Source organism: Sardina pilchardus, chromosome 15 (genome assembly GCF_963854185.1).
Source record: "Sardina pilchardus chromosome 15, fSarPil1.1, whole genome shotgun sequence".
Lineage (NCBI taxonomy): Eukaryota > Metazoa > Chordata > Actinopteri > Clupeiformes > Clupeidae > Sardina > Sardina pilchardus.
Window position 1 is genome coordinate 9739242 of NC_085008.1, and position 18425 is coordinate 9757666.

The following is an 18425-nucleotide window of genomic DNA, read 5'->3' on the forward strand; positions in this document are numbered from 1 at the left end:
TCGGGGCTGGCGGCCTTTGCGTCCATTGCAGCTATTAAATGAGGCCAAAATTCACCTGATGTTCCGATGACCATTTGTTCCAAATGTATGTTTGCGGTTTCAGACCATTGGGACCAGAAAACTTGCTGCTGAGAGGAGCTCGGCTGAAAAACACCAAAGAAATATTTGGTAGGGTCATTACACTGTGGTCAACATCTTAACAGCTACCACAACTAACTACAGTTTGGCTGGCGAATCATGAATTGTCCAAGTCATGTCTTTCTTGTCTCCGCTACTCTCCTCAGGGGTTGCGGTGTACACGGGCATGGAGTCCAAGATGGCGCTCAACTACAAGTGCAAATCACAGAAGCGATCAGCAGTGGAAAAGTAGGAATGGCACCCTCTCCTTGTTATGTTGAGAACTCCTCGCCTGCTGGCCCTAAAGTGATATTAATGTCCAAGTCGATTCTAATCAGCGTGGTTTTTTTTCTTTTTTTTGTCCCCTTTTCCCTCGATGTCTCTGTTGCGTGCGGTCACAGATCCATGAACACATTTCTCATCATCTACTTGGGGATCCTGCTGTTCGAGGCCATCCTCAGCACCATCCTCAAGTATGCCTGGCAGGCCGAGGACAAGTGGAACGAGCCCTTCTACAACCAGAAGACCGACCTGGAGAGGAACAGCAGCCAGGTCTCTTCATTCAGTTCGAGTCTGCTTTTGATTCCCTCCGTGTTAAACGGTCACGTCATCAACCGCTTCCTCTTCTGTTTTGAATAAAGCCACTTCCCTTCCTCCTTGTCGGGGGATGTTAGGGAGGAGTTTTTTGTTTTTTTTTCCTAGTGGAGAATCTCCAAGTCCCCTCTGGCTGTGTATTGCACACCCTGGAGAGAGTGTCGTGCATATGACTCTAAATATTGTGACAGGCCATAAGAGAAAATGCCTCCCTCACTCTTGAGTATTGCTTGGAAGCCTGACATCTCCCATCACTCAGAAAAGAAAAGTGCTGCCCTCACACTTCCACTCCTGTTTGCAGTGGTTGACGTCAAGGTGTTTGTCTTGTTTGTGTTGTCTGTTTATAAATACATTGTTATCCGTTTAACCTTTCAGATTCTGAAGTTCATCTCGGATTTCCTGGCGTTCCTCGTGTTGTATAATTTCATCATCCCAATATCACTATATGTCACTGTGGAGATGCAGAAGTTCCTGGGATCGTTTTTCATCGGCTGGGATTTGGATTTATATCATGAGGAGAGTGACGAGAAGGCACAAGTCAATACCTCAGACCTCAATGAGGAGCTTGGACAGGTGTGTGTTTAGAACATGCAAGTCTGAATATAATGCTTCACATAAGAAAGGCACAATGACAAAGTGGTCAAGGCAATGTGGCTGTGCAACACAAGCAAATGGCTTCCAATATGATCACCTTTTACAGCAATCTATACAGCATTCCCTGAAATCAATTGGCTGTATGAAGCCCCCCCCCCCCCCCCCCCTTCTCTCCTTTGCTCAAAGTCCCTTTCTTGTTCAGACTGCTGCTATTGATTGCTGTGTTTTGTAAGCATCAGATGTCCTTGTGAGTGCGTAACTCTAAAGGTGAGATCCCCATATTGTGCCCCAGGTGGAATACGTGTTCACGGACAAAACTGGAACACTTACTGAAAACGAGATGCAGTTCCGAGAATGCTCCATTAATGGGATCAAATACCAGGAGATCAACGGCAAGCTCGTCCCAGAGGGTGTAACGGACGACTCACCAGACGGCTCCATCCCTCATCTGGTAAACACACACACACACACACACACACACACACACACACACACACACACACACACACACACACACACACATACTGTACACACACACACACACACACACACACACACACACACACACACACACACACACACACACAGAAACACAAACACACAGACATTGTTGCCCATACCAGTGGATAACAATCTCCTTGTGGAAAGGGATTTAATTTCCACACCCAGTATTTACCCATATAATATTTGCATTATTAGTTGATAGGGGTGTATTTACTCTAATTGTTAGCTTATGCTCAAATTGATATTGGTGCTGAATAAAAAGCATGGCATTACCTCTGCCTCTTAGATGAGTTCCATGTAAGAGGGCAAGCATCATGTTTCCAGATGTTTTGTCTCATGTGGTTGTTAATGTCTTGTTTGTTCACGCACCCAGCTCCGTGAGGAAGAGCTGTTCCTGAAAGCAGTCTCGCTGTGCCACACGGTACAGATCAGCTACGACCAGGCGGACGGAGGTGTCGGCGACCCCTTCTCCCACGCTAACGGCTTCACCCAGATGGAGTACTACGCCTCCTCGCCTGATGAGAAGGCGCTGGTGGAGGCCACCAAAAGGTATTAGCTCACTTTCCAGTTTATTAAAAAACGGTGGGCTTTCTGCTGATGCCACTGCAGATTGAATTCCCCCTGTCTACACTTCTTCACATGACTAATGTGTTTTCCTCTCCTAGGATGGGGGTGACATTCTTAGGGAGCAATGGAGAATTCATGGAAATTAAGACATTTGGAAAAGCTGAACGGTAAAGATGGCCTTCACATAAGAGATGATTGACTGATGCAAACATTTTTGCTATTTTTGTAACTTTTGGTAACTTCTCCACAGATATAAACTGCTCCATGTCTTAGAGTTTGACGCAAACAGAAGAAGAATGAGTGTGATATTGCAGACTCCCTCAGGTATGTATGCTAATGCCCCCCCCCCCCCCCCCCCCCCGTAGGATGTCAAATCTATCCCCATTTTGGGATCATTAGGGTGGCAGACGAGATCCTCTAAGCTTATTTCTGGATTTACGGTTTTTCTTCCTCTTGACTGCACAGTCTGTTGCCAGTAACCCATTTAGTATATTTAAAATCACTATTTGCCACATTATCTAATTATGTGTCACTCATGTCATCCCTGGTCAGGGGAGAAAGTGCTGTTTACCAAAGGAGCGGAGTCTGCCATTCTTCCCTACGTCAAGAGTGGAGAGCTGGAGAAGACGAGAGTCCATGTGGATGAGTTTGCGTTGGTAGGACTTCATAACATCCGGCTATTCCGTTACGTAGGCTGAGGTCTTTAGTAGTTTGGTTGGACCACAACTATCTAGAGCTGTTGGGAGTATCCGAGCTGAATGATCTACACTGTGACTCATCACATTTTCTGAAGCTCTCACAGACACAGTACGCAGACACACAGACTCTCAGAGAAGCAGTGTTCATTTGAAAACAATAGTACAGCTGAGAGAGAGCGCTAGACCTCACACTCACACAGATGGAGAGATGCTGTTGTGGCTGTCTCTCTGCTCAGTTGTCAGTGGCCCACACACAGCAGGCAGACAAGTGATGCTCATTGTTCGTAATGGCTTCCCAACTCCACTACAAATGAGCAGAATTTTGGAGGACTGTCAGATAGATGTGACAGGGTGCATTGGATACCTATCCATCTGTAAAACAAACTCACTCAAAACAAACCGTTTTATGTACTTTCTTGAAAAGTATGCAATGGACTATATGCCACGGAAGGCTCTTCAGCCGGCACGTTTATTTCCAGGGGGAGCGTCAGTAATAGCAACTTCTGTTCTATTCTGCTCTTTTTATGTTCACTCTGACACAAGATATCTTGTTCATGCCCAATAGAGTAACTCTATTTCATTTTGACACACACATAAATCCTTCAGCATTATAACATGCTCATTCACCAGGCGTAGCACCCAGTCAGGTCCGTGTAAACAGGTACGCTAAAACAATAGCAGCTACTGTACAAAACAGGTGATGGTCCATCGGAAATGTTTGTGCCGGCTGAAAAGCATTCTAGGAAGTACGTGGCATATAGGTAATGGCTGTTCTATCTGGTCAGGGCTAGGACTCGCTTTGTAACGTGGCTGATAACGGCTGTTGACACAGTACTACTAGCCACATGAATTGCACAGGTTTCAATGGCTTTGTGAGAACATTGCAAAAGCTTCATGCACTTTATCTTATTACTGATAAAAGCTTCTGGCAACTGATTATGTATTATGTTAGTGCCCAGTGTAAATCAAAATCGCTTTGTTTGATTAATGGATATGGCTTTGGCTGTAGGTCACGCCACTAACTCTTGGAATACAGAGCCGGCGTAGGAATGGCTGAGTTGGCACTGTGAGAAATTTGAAATGACATTAATTGTCATAATTATGCAGATGCATTCTTTGTGTGTGTGTGCGTGTGTGTATGTGCGTGTGTGTGTGTGTGTGCGTGTGTGCGTGTGTGTGTGTGTGTGTGTGTGTGTGTGTGTGCTTGTGTGTGTGTGTGTGTTGTGATGAGCAGAAGGGTCTGCGGACGCTGGTGGTGGCGTGCCGGCACTTCAGCGCGGAGGAGTACCAGGACGTGGACCGGCGGCTGCACGAGGCGCGCACGGCCCTGCAGCAGCGCGAGGAGCGCCTGGCCGACGTCTTCAGCTTCATCGAGCAGGACCTGGAGCTGCTGGGGGCCACCGGCGTCGAGGACAAGTGAGTCCAGCTGGCCCCACACCCACACACACACACACACACACACACACACACACACACACACACACACACACACAGAGATATATAGACATACAGTATAACGTAGAGGCTGTGACAAGTTAAACCTGCTGGGGAACTGTGCATGTCCGAACCCCAAAGGACACACACACACACACACACACACACACACACACACACACACACACACACACACACACACACACACACACACACACACACACACACACACACACACACACACACACACACACACACACACACACACACACACACACACAACAACAACAACAACAACAACAACAAACAACAAGTAGTGAACCATAGTCAGGTCACTGGCCACGTCTAGAATAGCAGGATCTTAACTGACTGTTGACGTGTGGAAGGTGATCTGTGTGCCCCGCCCATCCTGTTTGTCAAGAGACACTGCACATGTTGCAGAACCCTTTGCTCTAATCACATACATCTGTCATTGCACAATGGAGGCCTCAGATTTACTTATGCATTACTTGAATGTGTAATGAAGATTATCTAAGCACTGAAGCATGGCTCATAACTTTATTGATTGTAATTTATTTTAATTTATTATACTCTTCACAATGCAAGTAGAACGCTCCATTGACTTGCATGGGATTTCCCAAAATTCTACCGGTCATTAAATCTGTATAATGACCGTTGCAAAGTATATAATGACCGCTGTCAATGGCAACGAGTTTTGTGCTTTTAATTCACGTCTTTCATATCAATCCGCAACAAATTCGTTTGCTGGTTGCAATGGAATTTCATTGAAAGTGAAACTCGGCTAGTAAGAACGTTGCCAGGCAACACCTACAACTTGTCAACTGTTGTGTGGCGAACTATTTATTTTGTTAGCGGAAGCCACAAAACGGTAGCCAAGTCATTGCTTTGAGTTAAGTTTCTTTTCTCGTTTTGGCAAGTAGCCGTATAATAAACGGGATAGTGTACTGTATGGAACGCCAGTCATTTTCGGAAAATAAGTCCCTTCAGGACGAAGCAAAATGTTCTGTTCATCCTGTCGGGACTTATTTTCCGATAATGACCAGCGTTGTATATGTTATCCCTTACTTAATTCACATTCGTATCATTTTCAGCCTGGATATCTGTGAACGTTAGTATTTCATGTTTATATGTTGTCTGCCAAGCTGTGACTGTAGCACTGGTGTACTGTCAGTGGGGGTATGTTGTTGTGTTGTTGTTGTTGTTGTGTTGTGGTATCCTCGTGTGCTCTGGGGCTTTTGGGCCAGTGTTGTGTGTTTAGTATGTTGCTCCAGTGGAGCTCGTGGCCACGTTGCTGTGCTGTGTTTGGTGAGCCACCGCAGCCTGCACAGGAGCGACTGAGTCATGACTCTGGCCCCCAACCTCAGCGGCAGCATCGGCAGCAGCATTAATCCACTAGCCATTCCTGCTGTTTCCCTCTGTGTGCTATGACTCACTGGTGTGTGTGTGTGTGTGTGTGTGTGTGTGTGTGTGTGTGTGTGTGTGTGTGTGTGTGTGTGTGTGTGTGTGTGTGTGTGTGTGTGTGTGTGTGTGTGTGTAGGTGGGGGATGGGGGGGGATGGGGGGTGCTCATGCGCCCATGCATCTGTGCAGAAGCTTGTAGAGCATGGCATCCATTGATCAGAGAGAGAGAGAGAGATACTGCTATTAATTAGGTCTGTTTGGTTGAAAGGAAGGGTGAGATTAAAAGGGAAACTGAGAATCGTGACCGCTTCATTTGGTACGCCGCGAGCCACCAGAACATTCTCCAACACATGAGAGAAGCTTTCGCTAATCGCACTGAACGGCCTGTCACTTTGATTCGGAACGCTACGGATTCATGCTCTATTAGAACAATTACGCAATGCAACGCTAACTCGCCAGTTGCTTCACATGGCTGGAATGTCCAATCCTTACCATGGCTATCCACCATCCTTATTGGCAACTCACAGACTACTTTGTGATTTAGATGTTGATAGTCAAAACAGGTACAACAGGCTGTTGTGTGGCTGGTGCTACTCCTGTGGAGGTCCTGGATAGGGGAAGATTTTTTGTATTTACAGTATCTATTCAAAGTGCTCAGACTGAAGTAACAACTCCGTTGTGTCTATTCACCTCTACCAAGCAGGAGTTCTGCGATCTGCTGTGGTAAACTAGCTGACTCATGCAATGTGGCCCCTCTGGACAGAGAGTGGTTTGGTTACTTTATGGGCATTTAGACAGAGCATAAAGTCTGAGTAAGTGGAGTGGAGTGGAGTCCGGCTCTGAAAGGGGAAGAGGAGAGAGCAGGACTGGAGTAGCAGCACAGAACAGCGCCGTGTCTGTCTGTGTGGACATCTTTGCTCTCGGGAGGGGTTTCACTTCTTTGTTTGTTTGTGTGTGTGGGTGTACCCATCTGACTGTGTGTCGCACGGCCTATGCTAGTCGTAGGTGTGTGTTTATGTCAGAGGTTTGTTGTGGATGTGTTCATCATTCTGTGTGTGTGTGTGTGTGTGTGTGTGTGTGTGTGTGTGTGTGTGTGTGTGTGTGTGTGTGCGCGCGTGTGTCATCTGACTGTGTCGCACGGCCTATGCTAGTCATAGGTGTGTATTTATGTCAGAGGTTTGTGTGAATGTGTTCATCATTTTGTGTGTGTGTGTGGATGCTGGGGGCACGCTCTTAGCAGAGCAATGCAGGCAGACAGGCCCACACCATCTGCTTGCGCTAGCTGTCCGTGTTTAATTAATGCAGCTCTCCCTCCAGACACACACACACACACACACACACACACACACACATACCTCTTGGGCTGCCGATAAGGATCCTCCATGTCCCCCAGAAATGTTGGCCATCTTCAAAGAGCCCTGTGTATAATCGAGGACATCATTAATCTCCCACACACACCATCGGTTCTCCCCTTCCTCCCGTCCCTCAGCTGAACTGTTTGCGCCCCTGCTCACAAGTTAATGTGATGTTTTTATCTGCTGCTAATCTTTAAGCTGGGGGCTCAGAGAGTGGAGCCCAGAGTGGTGTGTGTGTGTGTATGTGCGCGCGCCGGGTGTTTCCTGTGAGCTCGACGTGTTGAGCTGTGTGTTAAATGCTCGCCCAAGGCGTCAGGCCTCGCCCGCTCGCCAGCCGTAGCCATGTCGATAATTGGCGTTTTATTTTTTGGTATTAGCTGTGTGGCTGTTACGGCGGGGGGGGGGGGGGGGGGAGGGGGACATCAATACTCCACTTGTCTCATTATCGAGCGTGATGGATGAATCCATTTAGCGGTTAGGCGGTGGATGATGCAAACGACTGACAGTCATGCTCCACAACTTTCAAGGGAAATGCATCAGAGGGTTGTTGATACCATCCAGGGACGACAACAAATATTTGAAACACGCAGGGGAAGTGCGGCGCTTGTTTTGATGAGCCTTGAAGCGTACGCTGGAGTTGGCGCTAGACTTGTCTTGCCTTCATGTACACATTGCATTCACACTCCCTACATCTAACTCTGTTGACAACACAACCAGTGTCAAATCAGGTGAAATGAAGGCCTGCAGAAAGGGGTGGGGACCGTCAGCAGATGGTCCATTGTTGACCGTAGAAGTCATGCAATACAGAACATGCAATAGCCTGCTACATCATATGGCTCAGAGACGGGCAAATTCAATGCAATGGTTCATTTCTGTCCATGTTCGTGTCTTTGGAGCCAGATCCACACAGTACTTAGACCCTTTTACTTGCATGTGCTGTGTGCAGGTGTACAGAACGGGTAGTGCTTGGTGAAGTGTGTGTGTGTGTGTGTGTGTGTGTGTGTGTGTGTGTGTGTGTGTGTGTGTGTGTGTGTGTGTGTGTGTGTGTGTGTGTGTGTGTGTGTGTGTGTGTGTGTGTGTGTGTGTGTGTGTGTGTCTGTGTGTCTGTGTGTCTGTGTGTCTGTGTGTCTGTGTGTCTGTGTGTCTGTGTGTCTGTGTGGGTGTGTGTGGGTGTGTGTGTGTGAAGGCCAGGTGCCATGGGGAGTGCGTCTAGACTGACTCTTGCTTTGTTTAGTGGCATTCTTAGAAGCATGCTGAGCTGAGTAATCACCCTTTCTCCGATGAGAGGAACATAATCTCATTCAGTGTAATCCTGGCAGTTTTAATAGGATGGCGGATTAGCAAAAGTGACCCAACTACACGTGTGTGTGTGTGTGTGTGAGAGAGAGAGACTGTGAGTGAGTTAGCGAAAGACTTAGGAAAAAGGAGTGCAGTACAATATTTTTGGATACTTGGAGCTCAACCTTATCTCATTAACTAATGATGAATGTACAGTATACATTCAGATAGGTCACTGTATTTGCCTACTTGTACAGGTGTATTTGTTGTTTATGTGTATATCCATATTTATCAGTGTGATTGTGAGTGACATACCTTGTATGTGTGTGTGTGTGTGTGTGTATAGGCTGCAGGAGAAGGTGCAGGAGACCATCGAGGCGCTGCGTCTGGCTGGCATCAAGATATGGGTGCTGACCGGCGACAAGCACGAGACGGCCGTCAGCGTCAGCCTGTCCTGCGGTCACTTCCACCGCACCATGAACATCCTGGAGCTCGTCCAGCAGAAGTCCGACAACGAGTGCGCCGAGCAGCTCCGCAGACTGGCCCGCAGGTGCTTGCCTTGCCTGGACACACACACACACACACACTCACACACACACTGTCCCCTCTGCCCATTTCTCATCCACAGCCCATACCTCCACACCTCTCCCTCCATCCTCCCTGCCCTCTTTATCTTTATCTGTCACACTGTCACCTCCTCTCTCTTACACACACACACACACACACACACACACACACACACTCTGCTCCCCGTGGTGCCTCCCCTCCGTGGCTCTGATTGCAGGCGTGTTAGCCAGCGGTAGACTGACAGAGCCACACACTCACCGCCTGGTAGTGGGATTGATTGTGACTTAGTAATGGAGAGGGAGGGGTGGGATGGAGTGCTATTTGACATGATCCACATCTGCTGCTGACTCAGTCACACACAGTGTACTGTACACACACAGCATAAGTCAGTCACACACACGTACACAGACAGTGGACACACTGCATAAGTCACACACACGTACGCAGACAGTGTACACACAGCATAAGTGACACACTGACAGTGGACACACTGACTGACTTGCGCACACCACAGCTCAGGCACCCACATACACAGAAACACCAATGCATAGAGGTGTAGATCGCCAGTTTCATCACGATTCGATACGATATCGATTCCTTAAGTCCCAGCTACATGGGACTTACTCTTGCGCGCACACACACACACACACACACACACACACACACAATGGAGAAATTGGCATGATGATGTCCTGTGCTGACACACGTGTGCGCACCCAGAAGCCCCTGCCTGATTGAGCGCTGGCTGCCCTCCTCACGCTCTGGTGGCTGTGGGTGGGGGTGGGGCTCATGATGGAGAAGCAGCACATACACACATAAAGATGCATGATGGCTGATGGCTGATGGCTGTGGCTGGGCTGCCATGAATCAAGGCTTGTCCTGGGTGTCCACAGGAGATGTACGGCTGTTATGTCACTGGTCCGGCCCGCCACAAGTCAAACCATTCCTCACAGTGTCTTCTCGCGGGGCAGGGCGATATCCTTGTTGAGATGGATTTTGTCATGTGAATGTATGAGTTTAAAAATAGAAGGTCTTGCTCAGTGAGAAGTTTCGTCATTGTTCATTTTCTCTCTCTCTCTCTCTCTGTCTCTCTCTCTCTCTTCCTCTCGTTCTCTCATACACTTGTCACAATCTCATTCACTGACACATACACTCTACCCGTTTCTCCCCCTTACACACACACACACACACACACACACACACACACACAGGATCAAAGAGGACCATGTGATCCAGCACGGGCTGGTGGTGGACGGGGCGAGTCTGTCTCTGGCTCTGCGGGAGCACGAGAAACTCTTCATGGAGGTGTGTAAAAACTGCTCCGCCGTGCTCTGCTGCAGGATGGCCCCCCTCCAGAAAGCCAAGGCAAGTAACACACACACACACACACACACACACACACACACACACACACACACACACACACACACACACACACACACACACACACACACACATACACACACACACGCACGCACACACACACACACACACACACACTTACTCATTCTCTCTCACATGCTCTAATGCTTGCAGTCACGTGAAAAAATTGGCTGTTGAGCCACGCACACACACACACACACACACAGAGATGTGTCTTTATCTGACCCCCACACACTCCGTCAGCTAGTTCACATGATCCAGACATCTTCCTCTCTTCCCTCTTCACTTCCTCTCAAATGCACCCTTTCATCAGTGACTCACATGCTGCTCTCAAGATTTCACACACACACACACACACACACACACACACACACACACACAGAGAGAGACAGACAGGCACACACACACACAAACACTCTAACACACAGACATATTAACACATAGTTGTAGACACACACTCTCTCACACACACACACACACACACACACACACACACACACACCACCCCAGCCGTTGTTCCCACCAGCTGCCTAATTGCCTCACACAGGCGCTGGGTTTCCGTAGCAGCGGTGCTAATGGCTCTGCTGTGATTGATAGGTGGTGCGTCTGTTCAAGACCTCGCCGGAGAAGCCCATCACTCTGGCCATCGGCGACGGGGCCAACGATGTCAGCATGATTCAGGAGGCCCACGTCGGCATAGGTGAACGACACTCCACGTCTCGTATCCGTGCGGAACGCTCCGCGCACCGCCCGCGCTCACTGTCGGCTCACGTAGTCACCGGAGAGTGGCCAGCTTGTTAGTAAACGCAGGCTCGCTGCTGCTCTGGCATCAGCAGTGAGCACTGACAGGTTGTATTATTCTTACTTACTGCTGTAAGAGAGATGTGCAGCACGAGTGCACATCATGCCCATTAAGACCATCTTTTAAAGAACACTTTGTTTAAAAGCCAATGATGAATAGTCAATTGTGAGCCTGTCAAGGCTCTTTTTGCTGTGAGCGTTGGTACACAAGCTGTCTTTTCAAGAGGCCACTGATAGACTTGGCTGATGATACACTCATGAGTGTTTTTCGAGGATCTCAGAAAAGCCTTTCACTGTGTGAGCTCGAGTAGGACATGAGTAATTGAGGCTCTGCTTCTCCACAGGTATTATGGGGAAGGAAGGCAGGCAGGCGGTCCGAAATAGTGACTATGCAATCGCAAGATTCAAGTTCCTTGCCAAACTGCTGCTTGTGCACGGGCACTTCTATTACATAAGAATAGCTACGCTGGTGCAGTATTTTTTCTACAAGGTGAGTGTCTGGTCTGTCTGTTTGTGTGCAGTGAGAGTGTGTATTACACAGTGTTGTTTATCTGTATGTTTGTGTTTTATGTGTGTGTATTTGGTGGTTTGGAATACTCGATGGAAACGTTTACATGTCTCTTTTTGTGTTTCTTTTTAGAATGTGTGTTTTATCACGCCCCAGTTTTTATACCAGTTCTTCTGTCTGTTTTCACAACAAGTAAGTGTGTTTGGTATCTGTGTGTCATCACTGGCGACTGTGCCACTCCTGCCACTGCCTTGTCTCTTGACGTCACGTTGTTTGTGAAGTGCTCGCTGTTAGACTGTCCACACACACACTCACAGTAAGATGATGCCCGTTGTGCTGTTCAGCCGAACATCTGAGGTACCTCTCACTCGGCTTTTACACGTCCACCTCGCTCCTCGGGCCTCGGTCCTCACTGATGTACAGTACATCAAGAAGGGTGGGGCGGCAACAATGGGATGGTCTATCCCTTCTTCTGTCTTTCTTTATGTAGATCAGTGAGGATCGAGGCCCGAGGAGCGAGTGAGGATGTACAGTATAAACGCTGCATGAGAGGCACCCCTAGTGAAAAGAAAGTGACATGAATCCTCTTTCCTTCCGCTGTAGTGATGTTGTAATTAAACTTACTGAAAAGGACGTCTGATTTTGGTGATATGTTTTTGCTGAAAGGACTGTGGCTTAAGTGTCCTGATTTTCATTTAACCTCCTGATATACCCCGTGTCTGGCCCCGCGCACAAAAAACACATTTGTCGTTGATAGCAGATTTCCTGTCCCCACTCTGACAGCTTTTCTGTGTGTGTGTGTGTGTGTGTGTGTGTCTGTCCCCTGTCTGGCAGACTCTTTATGATAGTGTCTATCTGACACTCTACAACATCTGCTTCACCTCGCTGCCCATCCTGGTCTACAGTCTGTTTGAACAGCTGGTCCATCCGCACGTGCTGCAGAGCAAACCGGCATTGTACAGGTACGCCGCGCCGCGCAGCACACCTGATCCGTGTGACCTGCCCTCCCGCTCACCTATGGCTCCCAATTAAAGCTGCCGTCGCCGCAGCTGCGAGAGCTGCCATGGCTACGCTCCCTGTTGGGGGGCATCGCAAAAGGCCCCCTTCATTAACGTCATTCACTCATCCTGCAGGGACATCAGCAAGAACTCCATGCTCTCCTTCAAGACGTTCCTGTACTGGACGCTGCTAGGCTTCTGCCATGCCTTTGTCTTCTTCTTCGGCTCCTACATCCTGATGGGCGAGGACACCTCTCTCCTGGGCAACGGGCAGGTGAGGCCGGGGTCGCCGGGGGTCGGGGGGTCGTGGGGGGGGGTCGGTCAGCGCCGCGCTGCAGCCCCGTGTCTGCTTGCCTGAGCGCTAATCCTCTTTAATGAGAAGTGTTTAAGAGTTTAGAGGTGACGGTGGGGATGGGTCCCGCTAAGGGCCAGTTGTGTTTTCTCCTTCAGTCTGTGCATGTGTGCTTCATCCACTGTAAGTGGCTTTCTGTACATCTCTAACTTTTAAAGGGACAGGGGGGGGCAAACACTGTGGTGCCTGCATGTTGCCGATTACTTGTAGCCTCTTGGACATTGAGATATTACATGGGTTGGGATTTAATATGTAGACCTGGGCCTTCCTCTTGCCCTTATAGAAATTGCCTTGGTGGGAGGCAGGTGTTAGCGGAAGGAAAACGGCTGGTGCTGAAATTGAATGAAAGGCAGATGGAATGAGAAAATTGGCCGTGTGCGAAGGTGAGCCCATCAGCTCGTCGCTGGACGAGAGTGGCCTTGTCGGTGTGAGCGCCCCCGTCACTCTGGGCCATGAAACCTTGGCAACGCCAGCCCTCGCTTCCTTCACCCAACAAGGCAAATATTGATTGAGCGTTGCTTAGAGACCACATAGTGGGCACAGCGCAATATTGATCCCCCCCTCCCCAGATGCAATTTTAGTGAAATGCCTTCAATGATGGAGGAGCAACAGAGGTATGGCCCTTCAGTCTCTGCTATTCTTGTACCAGCCTGTTGCTGTGATGGTGTTGGTGTTGATGGCGGGACCATTTCATTGTTTCTTGGGGGGGGGGGATTGGTTATTTGGGAAGTCTTTTTTCTGCCTGTCCTTTTTATTCCTTTCTTTGTTTTTCTCTTTCTTCCTTCTTCTCTTTTTCACGCCATGCATGTCATCAGATTTTGAGAGCTAACAGACAACTGGTAAGCGTTTGATTGGTTTCCTCTAGTTGGTTGCATGCCTCTCTCTCTCTCTCTCTCTCTCTCTCTCACACTCTTCTCTTTTGCTTTAATCAATCTCACAGCTGTCTCAGTTCTGAGCTTCACCACCGCTGCCTAAGTGTGCGCGATCAGTATTCTTTTGATGCCATGCCACACACATTTGTCAGTCTGAGTGTTTCCGGGTGGCAGGGGAGTTTGAGGAGCGCTCTCTTGCCTTGCATGACTGCAATAATGGATTCCAGCGCTAACAGAAGTGTTGCCCCCGCGCTCTAAACGGCTTGGCAACCTCCCGATAACGCTCGGAGTGCCTGGAGGCCGTGTGTGTGAGTGTGCAGCTGTCCTCTGACATGCCAGCATCTGGTGGGGCCGCGGCCATTCCAGAGAGCCGAAAGTCTGAATGGAGTGTGTCTGTGTCTGTGTCTGTGTGTCTGTGTGTCTGTGTCTGTGTGTGTGTGTGTGTGTAGACCGAGATGGACGAAGCTGTTAAAACTATGTTAAGTATCTGAAATATTTTGTTTTTTTTCCTCCAACTCTTTTCAGATGTTTGGAAACTGGACGTTTGGAACATTGGTGTTTACAGTCATGGTCATCACCGTCACGCTGAAGGTGCAAATCCGTATACATGTACTTCAACACAGCGCACTTCACATTTTTGCTGAGTCATTTGAGAGGAATTAACATTCCCGAGGCATTTTTACTCCCATTGCGTCTCCTTGTGTTGAAGTGTGAAGGTTACTTACTATACTGAAGGGCGCTCTCGTCCCCTTTCTCCTCAGCTGGCCTTAGAGACCCACTTCTGGACGTGGATGAACCACTTTGTCACCTGGGGCTCCATCGCGTTCTATTTCATCTTCTCCTTGTTTTATGGGGGCATCATCTGGTATGGCCGCCCTCGCCGCACACAAACACAGCGATGACGACGATGATGATGATGATGATTATGATGATTATGATGATGATGATGATGATGATGATAGTATCTCCTCAAGAACTCCACTGCCACTGTATCTTGCAGTGATGTCATGTTACAGTATGTCACAGCATAGCGTCTTGCCTTAAGGCAAGGTTTACATTCCCATGTGGATGTACTCGTATGCACAATAAAGAACTGATGCAGATACACATAGTGTAATTGTATAGGTTTGACCTGGAGGGAGGGAGGGAGGGAGGGAGGGAGTGAGTAATCCGTGTGCTCAAGAGGAACACAGTCCTTTTCTCGGACATAACCCAGATTGTGTGTGTGTGTGTGTGTGTGTGTGTGTGTGTGTGTGTGTGTGTGTGTGTGTGTGTGTGTGTGTGTGTGTGTGTGTGTGTGTGTGTGTGTGTGTGTGTGTGTGTGTGTGTGTGTGTGTGTGTGTGTGTGTGTGTGTGTGTCCTCTCTCCACAGGCCCTTCCTCCACACGCAGGACATGTACTTTGTCTTTGTCCAGCTGCTGTCCAGTGGCTCGGCCTGGTTCGCCATCATCATCATCGTGACCGGTTGCCTGTTCCCTGACGTCGTCAAGAAGGTCCTCTATCGGCACCTACAGCCCACCAGCACCCAGAAATCTCAGGTAGGATTGGACACAATCACCTCCACACTCCCCCCTCGCTTCCACAGTGGCACACTCCAACAGCTTAACCCCCCTACCCCTCACCGCACTCACGCTGGCTTTAGCTGGGAGCCGAGCTCCTGGAAAGCTACTCTTGGTGCAGAGCTCAAGCGAAGACCACAAGCCGCTGTGTCCTAATAATATGCACGACGTCACATCTTTTTGGTGTTTGGTACAAATAAACATGACCACTTGACGTGACCACTTCCCAACTTTTCACTTTTGCTTTGGCAGAGCACACGGAAACATGAAATGCATGCAATACGCAGGCACGACCACACTCCCACACTCACACACTCACTCACACACACACCAACAACTGCATGGCTTCTCACTAGTCAGGCCTTCCACAGAACCCTCACACAGAGCTCAGAGCTGAAGTGGACACATAGCCGAATTGCGACCATGCTAGATTGCAGCATGCCAGATTGCAGCAGATGCAGTTTGGAGGGGCAGATTGATTCATCCAGCACTGCTACCAGTGAAAGAGCTGTTCGAGATCGAGACAGAGATCGACTACAGGATGAGTTACTCACTGCACACACAGAGTAGTTTCAGAATGAGTCATGATTTCCCATCTCACACAAGCAGTAAGTGGTCCAACGGATATACATATATATTTATTTTCTTGCAGCTTTTTTTTTTCTCCCTCCCACACTGTAGCTAATGTAAGTGTGTTTATTGAGGATGTGGGAGAGTCTGTGTTCCACTGACTCGGTGCGCTGAGGTCGAGCCGGGCTGTTTCAGGTCCGCTTTCAGTGGACCTACAGTACTGGCTGGGCCTACACTGCCTGGGCTTGTTTCCCTGCACCGGTCAGCAGTGGGCTCGGCCCCCTCTGTCTCCCGCGCTCTCGAGGAGGAGATCTTTACAGCCAAATGCTGCCGTGTCAGCGAACCTCAGCGAGCCTCGGCACTGCAGATGACACTCGATACTGGAAAACACACACACTCTCACTTGTTTGTTCTCTCTCACCCTGTCTCACTCTCTCTCTCTCTCTCTCTCTCTCTCTCTTTTGCTATCTATCTCTTTCTCTGTGTGGTCTGCACTCTGTTTTCTGTCACAACGAGCTCCTCTTACTCCAGCAGGTCACAGGCTGTTTGTGAGTGTCCGTGTGTGTGTTTGCGTGGCTCTTTGTGTGTGTGAGGCACCGCGTATACTGTTTCCGTGTCTGTTCCCATTGTATATTGTTTCTCTTGCTCACACAGACTCTTTTACACTCCAACTGCTTGCTCAATTTCTTTCTCTCTCGCATACAAAGGCCAAACTATGAAGTGAGAATTTACTGACCAAAAAAACCTTTTTACCTGCATTTTTAGAATTTAAGCATGCATTCTCAGTCGGAAAAAAAATAACCTTCAGTTTCAGTCTTCTGTTAGGCAGTTATAGAAAGGTCAAATCTACAACTTCAGTTTGAAAATAATCAAAGAACTGGTACAGTCAGTGTTATTTTAGTTGCATGACCACTGCACATAGGTTCTTTGAATACGGAAACACACGCCAACACAGAACACAGTGGCAGTCACTTTGTTTGTTCTTCTGTGGCCTCTTGACACATGACTTGGTGCCAGAGCATCGTGGTGAAAATGCCACCTGTCATAAAGATGTTCCATTTTCGCTCTGATCAGATGAGGTTTGTTAGCTCTCATGTGTGAGACGGGCGCTCTCAGGCACCCTGGCCATGCAACACCACCCACACACGTCGCACTCCGCCAACAAAGACAAGAGCCGCTAGCCAGCTAGCTCTCATGTGGAATGATAAATATACTCCTAGACACCTGTAGATGATGTACCAACTTCGACAGATGTTAATTACGGACTCATGCACACGCGCGCACACACACGCACACACACACAGAGAGACACACACACACACACAGAGACACACACTTGCTCTGTACCTCTTCCCTTTGTCCTCGTGTTGCTCACATTCTCTGCCAACACTCTTGTGTTCTGCTTCCATTACTGCTCAGCTCTATAGTTGTGTCAAACTGCACGCCACACACACAGACGGCGCCCCATACACACAATCTCTGTGTTGTTTGCATTTCTATGTGTGTGTGTGTGTGTGTGTGTGTGTTTCTCTCTCCCTGTGTCTGTGTCCCTCTCTACTGATGTTGTCTGTGTGTTCCACCTTCCTCTCCTCTGCTAGATGTACTCCAACCGCGTTGCCATAGGTGACGACTTCATCGCCCTGCAGCCTCTTTCCAGGGCCAAGAATCAGCTGGGCAAGATTAGGTAGAGTAGGAGAACCTGCCCCCCCCCCTCCCTCAACCCTTACTGTCCCAGTGTCGTCTGCATGCTGTGGTGGACCAACTAACAAGCTGTAGGCTGAGAAGACGACTCGAGAGAGGGAGAGAGAGAGGGAAAGATAGAAAGAAAGAAGGAAGGAGTGAGCGTGGCGATGTAGGGAGAGGTAGAGAACGAAAGAGAGAAGGGGGATCTGGTTAGATGCTCGTTGCACTTTGCATGCGAGCTGTGGAAGCTCTGGTCCCCGATCCCTCTGTAACCCTGCATGCTCAACTCTTGAGTGGGGGTGGTGCAGCCGTAACCACTGGGGAATGTCATGTGACGTGTCGACTGATGCATGGCCCCGTTTTGGGGTGGCACTTGGTCTGTGGTCTGGTGTGTGTCAGGCATGTTCGCCACAGACTGTGCCAGTTCTTAATGCCTAATGTGGGTGAAGGTGCATTGAAAGGCACTGTAAGGCATGCAGCAGCAGCTCCTTGAGGCTGGTAATGTGTTTTGTTTTGGTCATTGTTCTGAATGTCCTCTGAGTGGCTTTCAGTGGACACTGTGCTGATGGA

The 18425-nt window shown here is 48.7% G+C and overlaps 1 protein-coding gene across 4 annotated transcripts in view; it reads left to right on the top strand.

Annotated features, from left to right (window-relative positions):
- atp11b (ATPase phospholipid transporting 11B) overlaps positions 1-18425 on the top strand; it is a 38279-nt gene that overhangs the window by 11468 nt on the left and 8386 nt on the right. For 3 of the 4 annotated variants that reach the window (XM_062555774.1, XM_062555772.1, XM_062555773.1), the window contains exons 9-28: positions 104-168; positions 285-366; positions 519-669; positions 1087-1284; positions 1598-1756; positions 2183-2358; positions 2475-2543; positions 2627-2700; positions 2929-3032; positions 4309-4490; positions 8909-9112; positions 10341-10494; positions 11110-11212; positions 11658-11803; positions 11954-12013; positions 12656-12783; positions 12955-13093; positions 14569-14634; positions 14805-14908; positions 15416-15581. In XM_062555774.1, the coding sequence (XP_062411758.1) occupies positions 104-168; positions 285-366; positions 519-669; positions 1087-1284; positions 1598-1756; positions 2183-2358; positions 2475-2543; positions 2627-2700; positions 2929-3032; positions 4309-4490; positions 8909-9112; positions 10341-10494; positions 11110-11212; positions 11658-11803; positions 11954-12013; positions 12656-12783; positions 12955-13093; positions 14569-14634; positions 14805-14908; positions 15416-15581 (2530 nt within the window). Of the gene's footprint in view, positions 1-103; positions 169-284; positions 367-518; positions 670-1086; positions 1285-1597; positions 1757-2182; positions 2359-2474; positions 2544-2626; positions 2701-2928; positions 3033-4308; positions 4491-8908; positions 9113-10340; positions 10495-11109; positions 11213-11657; positions 11804-11953; positions 12014-12655; positions 12784-12954; positions 13094-13986; positions 14011-14111; positions 14456-14568; positions 14635-14804; positions 14909-15415; positions 15582-18425 lie in introns of those variants that run through there. The other variant, XM_062555775.1, reaches the window with a different exon arrangement.